Source organism: Capra hircus, chromosome 19 (genome assembly GCF_001704415.2).
Source record: "Capra hircus breed San Clemente chromosome 19, ASM170441v1, whole genome shotgun sequence".
Taxonomy (NCBI): Eukaryota; Metazoa; Chordata; class Mammalia; order Artiodactyla; family Bovidae; genus Capra; species Capra hircus.
The window spans coordinates 53,955,328-53,969,112 of record NC_030826.1 but is presented as its reverse complement, the minus strand read 5'-3'; the positions used below and the strand labels follow the sequence as shown (position 1 = coordinate 53,969,112).

Genomic DNA, 13,785 nt, shown 5'->3' with positions numbered 1-13,785 from the left:
CATCTTTCAAGGAAGGATGTTTGGTCTTCATCCTCTCCTCCTGCTCACCTCGGGTAGAGGACACATCATCATGATGGGAAAGCAGCAAGACAGAAGGAACCTATGTCCCTGATGACGAGACCAGAGGCCACCTGCATCCACATTCAGGTGGTCTTGAGGGAGTCGGCAGTTGACAGTGATCAGGGAGGTGTCATTCCCACCCTGGACTTTCCTGGACTTGATTCATGTGCAAGGGACACAGACTTATCTTGTCAAGGCACTTTTACTTTGGCTTTTGGTCACTGGCAGCCAAACCTGATCCCGATATACTTTTCCTCTGCTCACCTTTACGCCTCACCCAGCGTCTGACACATAATAAGAACTCTGTGCACGTGTGTTAAAAGGACTGGATCTTTTTGCTAAACTCTGCAGCGTGGTGTTCAGTGCTGTTTCTTATAGATTTTGGATATCTGCCCAATGGAACTGATTTTAAAACAATCAAACACACCATACCTTATGCATCTAGAGGAGTGTTGCTCCCTTCCCGAGTCTATTCACCTTGGGAATCTGTTTATGTATCTTGATGATACTGCTTAAAGATACAGTTCATGTATCTTTTTTCTTTTTTTAAACCACGTTCTGTCACTGTACGTGCACCAGGTTTCGCTGGAGACTTATCCCTGGTTTCGCTGTTGGGATTGTGTGACCCAGAACTGGACACTGAGCTCTCTGGATCAAAAGACTGGTTCAAGGGTGGGCATGTGATCTAGGTCAGGCTTGTGGGATCTAGCCCGACCAGGGATTGAACCTGTGTCCCTTGCTTTAGCAGGTGGATTCTTGACCTCTGGGCCACCGGGGAAGTCCACGTGAAGATTTCTACAATTGGGATTTTTCAAGAAAGTAATTTTATGTGTAAAAAAAATTTCACTGAAGTATAAATATACATACAAAGCACACAAACTATAAGTGTATGACTTAATAAATTCCTCGGTTTCTTTTGATCTATAGTGTGGCCTTTATCCTATTTTTTTCCATTGTACTTTGATAAACAATATATTTGTCACGCAGCATTTCCCATGATGAATGCTTGGCTGATAATTTCCCCCTTGGTGTCATTTAACATGTTGCTCTGTTCTCTATTTCCTGTAAATTTCTGGTTGCATCTAGAGCCTTATCAGATGAGGTCAATTCTGGGGTGAGACCATTTCATAAGTGCTATTGTTTACTGGGCTGTCTCTTTTCCCAGCATCTTTTGAAAGTGGATGTGATTTTTACAAACAGGCAAAAGCCAGTTCCTAGATGAGTCTAGTAAGCAGGGTAGGTGATCATGTTGGAGAATGATGGTTTGAGTTGAAAAACAAGGTGTGATCAAGTAATGAATGATTTTCTTGTGTGACTGGTAAACTGGCCCTGAAGGGAATTCTAAAACAGTTCCAAATATGTGCTCTGCCCTGGCTGCGTCAAATGCACAGCTACCCAGGGTGACTAATGGGAACGGAACAACAGTGACATTGATGGAGAAACTGTATGTTGGCTGTAAAACCAGCCTTGTTGTGTGGGTGGACGTGCGTGCAGTCCCTCTCTAGTGATTAGCTCTTCTTAAGAATCCCCAAAGGTCTCAATGTGTATCACACTTGTGCTTCGAAGTTGGAGCTCTCGCTGAAACGCCAGATCCGCTTGGCTTAGTTTCATTGCACAGCCTGGACGTGTTGACAAGATGCTGCTGGGTCCCACCCAGCCCCTCCCCAGCCCTGGTATTTGCCTCATCTGCATTACTCGGCGAGAATGTGGTCAGGGCACTGCAGAAGTCAACAAAAAACGAGGAAGCTCGGAGAGCCTTCTGCGCCGATCAGACCGAGGGCAGGGCCTCCGGGCAGGGGGCCTAGCCAGGGCCGTGGGCGCCGGCAAAGCCGGAAGGCCCCAGCTGTTCTGAAGCCTCTTAGACTTTCCAGTTTCAAGTCAGCGGAACTCCCCCGGGTCTCGGCTCACCACCGGTTTGGTTTTTTTTTGGTTTCGGCCACTTCCGAGGGGCTACTTGTGGGCCCCGCCCCTTACCCAAGGCACGCCCCCGGACGCAACCCTGGGCGGGGCTAGGGGCCTTTGGCCCTCCGCGCTTCTGGGCGAACGCCGGCTCCGAGCGCCGCCCACGTCCGCCCGGCCCGGAGTCGGCGCCTGCGCAGTTCGGCTGGGTCCCCGTTGTCAGCCCTGCCCACCTCCCTAGCAACCGTCCTCGCGCCCGCCTCCGCCCCTAGGCCGCCTTCGCGCACGCGCTCCCCTTCCGGCCTCCCGGCCCCGCCCTCCCCGTCACCCGTAACAACCACTCGAGCCTCGCCGGGCCCCTCCCGCTCCCGCCCCCGCCGACCCCCCCGGCCCACTCCCCGGAACCGGCGGCGGAGCTGCGGCCGGCCGGCAGTGGAACGGCGACGGCGCCACGGAGCCGCCGGCATGAGCGCCCTCGGCCGCCCCGCCTCCCCGGCCCGGCTTTTCTGACGAGAGGTAAGCGCGCGTCTCCGCCGCGGGCTCCGTGCGCAGCCCCCGTCCCGGCCCCTGCGGGCGGCCTCCCGGCCTAGCCCACCCTTGCCCGGCCCCTCGGCCCCGCTCGGCTTGCCTCAGCTCCGCCGCACGGATCGGGAGCGGGCCTTCCTTTCGCCCCGTCTCGTGAGGCTCCTACAGTCGCCCCCTCCCCGCCCCCATCACCGCCTGTCTTCCCGCCCCGGAGACCCCCCTTTTCCTGGGGGAAGCGGAGTTTGGGTTCCCAGCCTGCCCCCCAAGGTGCATCTCCCCGGGTCTCCCTGGGACTGGGGGCCCGAGAAACCGCCGCGCTGGGACCCTCCCCACCCCCGCCCGCCGCCAGATGGAGCCGAGGGCCCGGCCGCCCCTCCAGCCTGTTTGGGGTGGACTCGTTGAGTCCGGCCATTGGCTAATTTTAAAGCACCGATTGTCATGCAATAGAGGGCTGCCCTGGTCCACGGTGCCGCTTGGCCGTTGTAACTCTGGATTCCCACGTAGGACGTTGGTTTGGACCAGAGCATCCGAAGCTGGGAACTGGCAGGAGTTCAGAAGCTCGGGAATTACCAGGTTCTTGAGCGTAGTCGCTTCGGGTTCTGCCAGGCAGTGGAATCCCGAATGGGTGTTACGGGAGTCTTAACCGCGCATTCCTCTTTTTTTTTTTTTTAACTTCTCTCCCCGTCTCTACAACCCCTTTACATACCCAGTAAGTATCCTCTCTTTCTGTGGAAGATACCCTAAAATTAAATTTTCCTAGTTAAAAATTTAAAAGATTATCGAATTCCTGCTGTGCACCAGCATTATCAGGTTGGCAAAACTAAACAGAACTCTATCCCGGCGCACCAGGACCTGCCAGTCCCAGAATCAAGATTAATGACGGCATTCCAGTTGATTGTGGTGGATTCAGGAGTTTTGGCTCTGAGTCTCCTGATTTTAAGATTTCCCCGGTGGCTCAGACGGTAAAGCATGTGCCCACAATGAGGGAGACCCGGGTTCGAAACCTGGGTCAGGAAGATCCTCTGGAGAAGGAAATGGCACCCCACTCCAGTACTCTTCCCTGGAAAATCCCATGGATGGAGGAGCGTGGTAGGCTACAGTCCATGGGGTCGCAAAGAGTCGGACAGGACTGAGCCACTTCACTCCTGTTTTTAGAGCTGGAAGTCTTACAGTGTTATCTCACTCTGAACCTCACTTCACAGAGGTGGATCTGAGTCCCGGGAAAGTCAAATGACTTGCTTGAGGTTGCCCCGAGTTACTCTTTAGCAGTTTTTCTTTAGCTGCCAGATATAGCTGTTTGCTGCCAGAACCTGGTCTTTCTGAGAGGTATGTGAATCATACCAGAGGAAGTTCCAGATCTGTTTAAATGTAATTAATATGGGTAGGAATCATGAAATAAAATATACCTTTGTAATTTTTTCTTTTATTACAGCTAGACTTTGGGCTCCTTGAGGATATTCCGTTTTGTACTTTTGAATATCCTCTCATTGTACTTAGCATAAAATAACTTTCTTAGTGATTATCCTCAGCAGGACAGGTAGGCTCTTTGGATTTATTTTTCTTTCTCCCTTTTAAATAGGGAAGTGAAGTCCCATAGAGGGCTCCAAATAAAAGTGTGTTTTTCAGAAAAATCCAGTTTAGGCTGAAGCCAGCCTTTGAATGTGCCCCTGGAGAAGGATTCTTGACGGGTGAAGTAGGCTTGAACACTTAGTTGATTGCGTCCTGATATTACAGCTATTTGAGGCTGAAAAAGTCAGTGGAGCCTCTAGCCAGAGGGCTTGGAGTGTCTGCCATTTGAAGACTGATCCCTGAAGTTGTAGCCTGTGCAGTTAGAAAATGGAGATTGACAAGTTTCCTTTGAAAATAGCTTTTGAGGAGTATCCCATAAATTGAGACACAGTAGTATCTTTTTTTTTCCACTTGTATTTTTGTGTGTCCTGGGCTTAATATCTTGAAGTGCCACCATTTTTATTTGGCTTCTTATGGAAGTTGAAGAGAAAATGATTCAAGAACTAATTGTACGGGTTATTAGAATAATTGAATCTCGGCATTTCACTTGCTGGAAAGGACCCAGGGCAGCCCCAGGGGAGGCGGTGAGGCTGGTAAGGTAATTGAGTCCTCCAGCCCTCAGACCAGTGCTCCTTCCCTCGCTCCACTTGGCCTTTCTTCACCTTTTCTTCCTGTCTTCCTGCCTTCCCTTGCCCTTGTATAATTAAGCATCATCTTTTGACTTTTGTGTGCGTAGAACTGTGATCTATTGAGGTTCCTTAGACTGTAGTATGTTGTGTAAATGCAAATTTTTTCCATATCATGCTTATTTATCACAAATATTTGTGTTTTGCAGGTGTGAAAGGATTGCTGTTTTATCGCAATCATGGTGCAAAAATACCAGTCACCAGTGAGGGTGTATAAACACCCCTTTGAACTAATTATGGCTGTAAGTACTTTGCAGTTTACTCTCTTGCATCTTATCTTCTTAGGTGTCCAAATTTGATTATCTGTTGCTCCACTTTTACATACTCTGTTTTTATGCTTATGAACTTTTGCAAGTTTGTGAAGTTGTTTTTAAACTATAAGTCTCTGAAAATCAAAATCTGCATTTTTTAAAAAAAATTTATCTCAGGGTTGTGTGTGAATTTAAGTCAATTCTCCTTTTGAAAATACAGAAGTGGGATTGTGACTAAATAATTCTTCCTCTGGATTTTGCTCCTTTTTTGTTTAAGTAGAAAAGGGATGTGAAGAGTGTTTTTTTTTCTTCTGCTGCTCATTTAGATTGAGGGTGAATTCACTATATGAAGCTGAGCACTGAAGGATGGAGCTTAATTTACAGGATTCTAAGGACTGTGCTGAAATGAGCTTCCTCCACTAATATTAAATTCTTGAGTCATATTAGAATTCCACAAATGGGGTAATTAAAAGTCTTAATTTTCTTTGTTATTTACCTAAAGAGATTGGCTCGAAATAATAATTTCATTAGAGGCCAAAAAAAAAAAAAAACCCAGACAAACTTTTTCCAGTCTCTTTTAGATTACTGTAAGGCATCCTTCCCCGTGGCTTCAGCTCATGTGCTTTTTCAGCTGCTCAGAACTCTGGCTCTGGCCCCAGTTTGACTTTGTGACATTTCTTGCTGCCTTCTTTCAGTTTCTAAGTGAACAATTCTTTTCGCTAAGTGTTGGACACGACTTAGCAACTGAACAACAACGAGTCCTTTTTCTTCCCTGTCTCTTTGTGTTACCGTTACGATGTAATATATGACTGGAGGATACCTTGGTCATGAAATACACCTTGATGAAAGTGCCAGTCTGAACCAGAACCTTTCAGCCCAATGAGAGACCCTCAGCTCCTCCTGGTCCCTTGTAGTTAGCCCCTATTTTGACTCTGACCAGAGGTGACTTTCTGTGTCTCTTCTGTGTACAAAAACTCAAGTGTTTTTGCATCTGGCTGGCTGCTCAGCATCATTTGTGAGATTTATCCAGATCAATTTAGTTTTGGAAAACAAAACTCAGGTCCTCTCAAGGGAACAATTTAGATTTAGGGCGTCTGTTTCTTAAATTGAGGTATAATTTACAGTGAAATGATCACATTAGGTTTACAGTTTGATCAGTGTTGACAGGGAGTGACATGGATCTCTGTCAAGATGCAGACCCATTCCCTCCTTTACCTCAGAAAGTTCCCTGGTGCCCCTTTTCTGTCAGGTGTGAGGTTTGTGTGTGGGGGGGTGTATTTTTTACTTCTGTATTTTCCTTCAGTCCTAGGACTGTTCAGTGTTTTATGTTAATGGCTTACCAGGAAGGCTTGCTTCCTGTTTGCTGGGTGGGTTGTTTGGTCATAAAGAGCAGAGATCCCACTGTGGCCTAAGAGGAGGGGATATTGTTGTTGGAACACATGCTGTGTGTGATGGGATCATGCAGAAATCCAGGAATGTGAGCCTGCATGGGCTGAACTCCAGGAACCTGGCTTGGAGGGAGGGAGGGTGTTCCCAGCAGCAGTTGTCCCCGAAACTTCACCCTTCACCCCGGGACTCTGCCTTTGCTACTGACTGCTCACATGCTTTTTCAGCTGGTCAGAATTCTGGCCCCAGTTTGACTTTGTGGCATTTCTGGTTGCCTTCTTCAGTTTCTAAGTGAACAATTCTTTTCGCATTTCCTAGTTCAGATTCTAGAGATACTTGATCTGATCCTCCCTGCCGCCCAATCCGGTCCCAGGATGCTGGCTGGCCTGTGGATTCCTTGTGGGGCTTGGTCACCTATCCCTTTCTGGTTGGCAGGGGCTGGTGGTGCTAGGAGATAAGTGTGGGGCAGTGGAGGACAGTGAGCCTTGGAGATGCCCCAGGGTGGAGGGGACAGGCATGGGACTGTTGCCTTACGTTTTCTATTATGTTAAGGACGATTTTTAAATATTGCTGCAACCCTGATCATTTGAGGCAAAGGCTAGTCTCTTAGGCAAACACTTGATAATAAAGAGGTATTTTGCTTGCCTAATGTTCAGCTTCCTTATTTTTCTTTCTTTACTGTTTTCAAAATGCTATAGTTTGCCTTGTCATATTTATGCAGGGATTTACAAAAGAATTTGAAATTGAACTTCTCAGCCACCCCTCAATCTTTTAAAATTAACTGGTTTTTCACTCGCTTCTGTTTTAATCAGTAGTAAAATTTTTTGACTTGGAAGAAATTATTTTTTAATCTGAAAATGAAATATATTACCCTTTTCCCTCCAGATATAGGTAGAAACTAGAATGTAAAGTCTAGTGATTTTTGTGGTGTCCCTTGTGCTTTTCTCACTGTAATTGTACGATATAAAAAAATCCTCAGTGTTTTCCTTGCTTTATTTTTCTCTTATTGAGGAAAAACAGAAGTACAAAAGAATTACTCTAAAATATTCTTTTCAGTTTATTCAGAGTGAGCGAAGAGGCATTCAGTTAATGCAAGAACAGAACTATAATTTGAACAGAACTATTTTTGAGACCCTCCGAAAGTGACTGTGCTTCGGTAGCCACAGTAAGTGGCAGTGACAGACGTGTTCGTCAGGTAGCCAGTTTGTGGCATTCACAGGGATCCAAGTCCTGACTTACAGGGTCCTGTGACGACCGTGGAAGGAAGCGCCATGCCGTCCACTTAAAGCCTCTATCTGTCTTAACCAAGAGTTCTGTTGTAACTTAGAACTGCCAGAATATGAGGTGGGAAGTGCCTATGTCAGTAGTCGGTACACGATAGGTATCAAGTAAGTTAATTATTTTGATTGATTTAATGACAATCTACCAATTGTTTGGGGGTCAGTATACTTGATAGAATTAAGAAATCATCTAAGAGTTAATGGTAAACAAGCAAAACTGAAGTGAAGGTGTTTCAGCAGGCATTTGTGGCATCTGAGGGGCATTCTGTTGTTAGATGTGAGCCCAGAAACAATGGTTGGTGCTTGGGTGAGTTGAGAAGTGCCCCGGCTGAGCCCCCTTTGACGGTGAGGAGTCTGAGGCTCAGAGAAGAGAGAGCTTCCGCAGGGAGTTGGGGTAACGTTTGCCGTTCTTTTTTTTAGAATGTGTGTCCTGGAATGTTTGTGGAGGGTTTTGTCCTTGAAGAGTGACCTTTCCAGGCTCAACCAGAAATGTTTTCTGGGGCTGCTCTGCCCAACCTGTGGGAGGAGAGCTTAATCTGTGAAGGACATTCCGGTCGCTTGTGCCGTCTGGTATATCTGTGGTCTCCCCTGGCCTAGTGAGGTTACCTCCGATAACGGACTTGGGCGGCAGGTATGGTGCTGAGATGCTTGGATTTGAGTGTTTCATTTGGAAAGTTCTGAGATGAAACACTGATTTCAGAGCGTAAACATTTTCAGGTCCGGCTTCCTTCCTTCTGGCCTTCATGGCCTTTCTCGCATGATGCAGAGGAGAGTGAGTCCATGGAGCAGAGGTCAGTGTGGGGTGTAAAGGGGGGTCAGGGTGCAGGTGAGGCCGAGGGAGCCATGCCTCCGTGGTCACGGCGGCGAGGAGGCAAGGACAGGTCTCTGGTGCTTTTCTCGGCTGGGACAGCTGCCCCTGGACTGCTGGAACACGTGATGGCAGAGGCCCCGCTGCTAATCTTGTGCAGCCCCGTTTTATTTATTAATTTCTTTGGCTGCCCTGGGTCTTCCTTGCAGCACGCAGGATCATTAGTTGCGGCATATGAACTCTTAGTTGCAGCATGTGGGATCCCGTGCCTTGACCAGGGATCGAACCCCGGGCCTCCCCCGTTGGGAGCGTGGAATCTCAGCAGCTGGACCACCAGGGAAGTCCCAAGCCCTGTTTCTCTGTGGGCTTCCTGTCACCCGACAGCTCTGCTCACGTCCACTCCCCGAGTTCCCTGTTCTCTCCATCCTGTCGTGGGCTCCCAGACCCTGTTGGCCGTCTGGATCCCTAGCCGACGCACCTTCTAGATGGTGCCCTTGAGTCACAGCTGTCTGCCTCCCTCTCCTGAGTGCTGCCTCCTCACTCACACGCTCATCCCTTTGGGCCTGGCTCATCCCTTTGGGCCTGTGTCCTCCTGCCGGACATGGTTCCGCCTGTCAGCCCTCTGGGGAAGTGATCGCTCTCATCAGTCACATCTGTTGTAAACCGGTTTGCATTTTCTCCAAGGCCCTTCGTATCCTGCCTTCCCTGTTCAAGCTTATTTCATAATTGCGCCGACTTCCCAGCGTGAATGTTTCCATCTATTCTGTGCTGTCCCTGTTTGCCACTGTGTCTTTTCCGGCCCCCCACCCGCTTCCTTTCAACACTTCCTTCCTTGCCTTAGATGTTCACCCCATCTAATCTTGATCTTAGCTGGCCCACCCCTTGGCCTGATGGCAGCTAAGAAGCCCTTCGTGTTTCTCGCCCTTTCCTCTGACTCCTTCATGGTGCAGACAGTGGTAGGTGGTTAGTTTCTTTTATTCTGTAAGGTGCCCGAGTATTGCTCTCTAACTATTGTATGTGTTCCTCAAGGGGAGAGACTTTGTTTTTCCCTTGTTCCCTCCAGTGTTGGTACCAGGCACGCATAGGCATGCAGATATGTTTGATCGGCTGCTGTCCATTTGTTCCCTTGAGCTCTCCGTGTGAGGACTTGGGAGGTAGGTCTGATGGTTGAAGCTCAGATCTGTGATCTGTCTTCAGACAAGGGCTCTGTGTTTTCTCCATAGAAGAGAAGTAGCGTGCTGTGAGTCTTCAATTAACCAATGCCTCCTGGAAGAGCAAAGCCCTTTTGTGATGAAGTTGGCTTTTTTTTTAACACCTTCATAAATTATGCAGAACCCATTTGACAGATTTTGTGGTAGTTTAAGTGGTATGCTTTTACAGGTTGAGTAACCAAGAAGCCCTCTTTCGCAGCGTGCTGACCGAGTGGCTCCCACAGCAGCATTTGCCTCTGTTCCTCTCATTCGCTTGCTTTCCTTTGGTTTGTTTTATTCTCTGGTTTTTTCCCTTCCTTTCCTCTTTCCTCAGATATCTCATGTCTTCCTACCAAGACTAGAGGATGAAAGAAGATTTGCTATGATTCTGGGTGCAGAGTTGGGCCCTGTCTCAGGCTTGCTCTGTATCCTAGTGACTAGGCTGGTCACTCGTGTAGACTGTTGGGAGGTCTGGAGAGCTAAGCAGACCATAGAGTGCCAGTGGGAGAGGCAGGGCCTGGAAACATCCATGGCCTCTCCCCTCCCTTTCTGAAAGCCAGCCCCTGTCCCACGCCCAAATGCAAGGTGAAATGAATCAGCAGAGTCATTTGTTGACATGTGAACTATGAATGTGTGTCTCTTTAAAATAGACCTTTGTATTTATATGTAAACCTTCCTTCATCCATTCAGTTTATGCATCAGGACAGTTGGGGAGACATGTGGGGGATGCTGGGGTGTGCTTGTGCATCGCAGCGCTAAGGGGGGCTGTACACCAGATGCAGTCTAGTCTGCTCTTTCTAGGGTGAGGGCGAGGTGCGCAGAAATCTGAAAGGTAGAGCCCACCCCCCACCCCCGTGCAGCTGTTTCCAGGCTGTTCCTCTGTCCTGCTGGCGCCCATCTGGCTTTGTCCTCTTGCTCCGAGGCAGGTGGCTGCCCCCTGAAGCCCCATGTGCCCATCCGCCCCTCCTCCTCGCCCGAAGATCCCAGGAGCCCCTGACCCTCTTCCTGATTTTGTTTTCTTCCGCTGACCTGAGTCCCATGCATATTTGGTTTGTAGCTTTATTTTAGTTATGAAATACTTTCGTCCCATCTTTTGTTTTTCTTTTCGAAGCATGTTCTCTGCCTCTCACCCTAGATTTTATCCCTGAGCCTTTTTATGCTTTCCAAGTTTCTGATAATTAAGTGTGTTATTAAAATACATCTTTTTCATTAATGGAGGTATACTTATATCTTCAGTCGGCCTAGTATGCAATAGAATTTATATTTACTCAAAGGAATAAGCAGTCTGCGTTTGGGGGTCACCAGCTTAAAAAGTTTTGTTCCGTGGAGAGAAACAATCCAGTTTTTCTGTTGCTACATTAAGGATCCTGGTCAGTTTATTAATAGTGAGGGAGATTGTACTCTTTTCATTTATCAAGTTTTTGAATGCCATAGTGTAAATTCTGTTCCATTTAGTAAAACCTGGAATGTGGTCAAATTTACTTAGCTTTGACGATGAGCAATCATATTGTGCTTCCATCACACACTATTTTGTACAGAATCAGGCTTTTTCTTTTCTCCTAAACCCACTCTCCCAACACATGATGCCTCCTGAATTACTTTTAATGTGCTGGAGTGAAGACAGCCGTGGTTCAGAAGGGGATATTTCAAGAAATAAAGCAGGATCTGATTCAGCTCCTTGCCTGCTTGATTTACCTGTTTTTGTCAAGGAAAAAAAAAAAAGGGTAAACCTTGTATTATAGAAACTTCAAGTATGCAGAAGTAGAAAGGAAGGTTTGATAAATGCCCGCTTGCCCATGGCGTAGCTCTGAAAGCATCAACGTTTTGCCTATTAGTTTCATTTATTCTTTCCGCTTTCCTCCTGCTGCTGTATATAAAAAGCAGATTTCAGGCATCTTGTTAACTCATCCTGAAACATACCTTGCACTGTAAAGACTTTTTTTTTTTAATGTATGGGCTTAGCTGCGTCAGGTCTCTCATTGTGGCACTTGGGCTTCTCTCTAGTTCTGGTGCACTTTGTGGGGTCTTAGTTCCCCATTCGGGGATCGAACCCACGTCCCCTACGCTGGACCACCGGGGAAGTGCCAGGACCTTTTTCTTTTTAAAAGTAACCACAGTGTCATTATCACACCTGAGAGGAGGACTAATAATTCCTTGACATCATCCAGCGCCAAGTCCTTGTTCAGACTTTCTCTGCTAACGCAATGTCTTTTTTATTTTTAACCTTCTTTGGATTCTCCTTGAGATAAACCTTAGCATTCAGTTCTTATATTTCTTCAGCCTCCCCTGTTCCCTCACATCCTCCTCTCCCTTTGTCTCCTCTCGTGTCATCGCTTTGTTACAGAAACTGGGTCATTTGTCCTTTTCAATTACCTTAACATTTTGCTGATTTAATTGTTCATTACGGCCAGTTGGCAGCAGGAGTCACAGACCTCAAGTCAGTCAGTTCAGCTACTTTTTAGCAGCTTTGTCTAAACATTTGCTGATATTGCTGATAGATATTGAAGCCAGTGATTATCCTTTGTAATTTTGAGTTGCAGATAAGGATGCAAAGCATTTTTTCTCAAATTAAACTGGGTCTTTCCAAACCCACTTCGTTGATCTACTGTTCATAGAGAGCAGTTGAAGGGAGTTCATTTATTGGCAGATCCGACTAAGAGGCTCCCTATGTAGTGTCCGTGGTAAGAGCTTGGGGACCACCGAGGTGCAAGGAGGGGTCCCGGACACCCTGGCCTGTCCCTTGTTCATCCTTCTTGCTTTACAGCCCTGGATGGGGATATCAGTCTGGTTTGGGAAGTGCTCAGAGATTCACTGAAGAGAGAATTTTTGATGGGCAGGTGTAATCATTGATCTTTCTTGATTTTTAGTCTGTATGAGTGAAAACAGTTTTATATGCTTCTAGTGGGATAATTTTACATGTTGCAGCAGAAGGCATGTATTGCAGTAACAATTCCCTTGAAAGGTACAGTTGATCTTGAGAGTACTGGCCTTGTTTTATTTGTTGTTGTTGTAGATTTATGTGACTATCACCCTGTAAGATAATTGCTGTATATATCGTGATGTGTGCTGAATCCTTTTTCCATTCAGAAATCTGCCATGTTCATTTCATAGCTCTCTCCTACATGGCTTGCATTAGAATATTCCCAGTGCACTGTTCACACGCGTAGTGCGAGTCTGAGTGAGTGAGAAGCGTCCGGTGCCCGAGCGTCTCGTGTGTTTGGCTGGGTGACTGGCAGCGGTTCTCTTCCTCCTGGCTCTCTGCCCCTCCCTCTGGTCACCCTTGCTCTTTTTCTTACTCGACTCGCCTCCTTGCTGCCTTGGGTACAGATGGGCTCTTCCTCTAATGATAACTTGTTTTGCTATTTCAAGACCCCCTAGTTATTCAACTAGTTTTGTGTTTTCTGGATGTCACAGTTTTAACTTGTGGTTGATGCTGTATTATGAATATCCAGCTCTTTTACCTGACATCCCTTCCTGGCCAGCCTCATCTAAACCCATGGCTTCAACTGTCAGTTTATAAACCAAAGCTCTCAGGGCTCACCCTCAGCCTACACACAGGCGCTTCCAGGCGTCTAGCCAGCTCTGTGCTTGGAGAGCCCCACCTGGCCATTCCAAGGCAGACTTAGTAGGTCTGAACAGTACTCACCCTTCCTCGTGCCCACACAAAGAGCACACCCAACGGAACACACGCAAGCACGTTAAAAACAATGACATTCCTCTGAAAAGCTCTGCCTTTCCTCTGAACTGCGGCTTCTGAGGAATGCCACCGCAATGTGCTGACCCTCAGACCCGGAGCCCAGGCACCCCTGAAAGCCCCCACCCCTCCGACCCCAGTGATGGCCGGACCCTTGCCCGACCAGGGTGTCTCTTGGCTTGGGTCTGAGTCGTCCCCTCTGACGGTGTGGGCTCAGCCTCCATCACAGCTTACTTCACGTCCTCTGGACCCTGAATCCCAACCCTGTCTGCCCCACTCGCTTTTTCTCAGGGTTGCTGACACCGAGTCTCCCAGTTGGACGTCTGACCGCATTGCTTGCTAGTTTAAAATTCTCAAGTGGCTGCACCGCACCTTCAAGATGAATTCAGATCCTTAGCTCCGTCTTGGCTTCTAAGCCTCCTCGTAGCCTCATCTCCACAGGCAAGGCCCCCACGTGCTCCCCGGTCGCGTCTCTTGGGTCACTGGCTGTTCACCAA

General features: G+C 47.7%; 1 protein-coding gene across 1 annotated transcript in view; it reads left to right on the top strand.

Moving 5' to 3' along the window:
- SEC14L1 (SEC14 like lipid binding 1) overlaps window positions 2,331-13,785 on the top strand; it is a 49,328-nt gene continuing 37,873 nt past the window's right edge. The window contains exons 1-2 of the mRNA XM_018063719.1: window positions 2,331-2,475; window positions 4,829-4,921. Coding sequence (XP_017919208.1) covers window positions 4,859-4,921 — 63 coding nt within the window. The 5' untranslated portion in view covers window positions 2,331-2,475; window positions 4,829-4,858. The remainder of the gene's footprint in view (window positions 2,476-4,828; window positions 4,922-13,785) is intronic.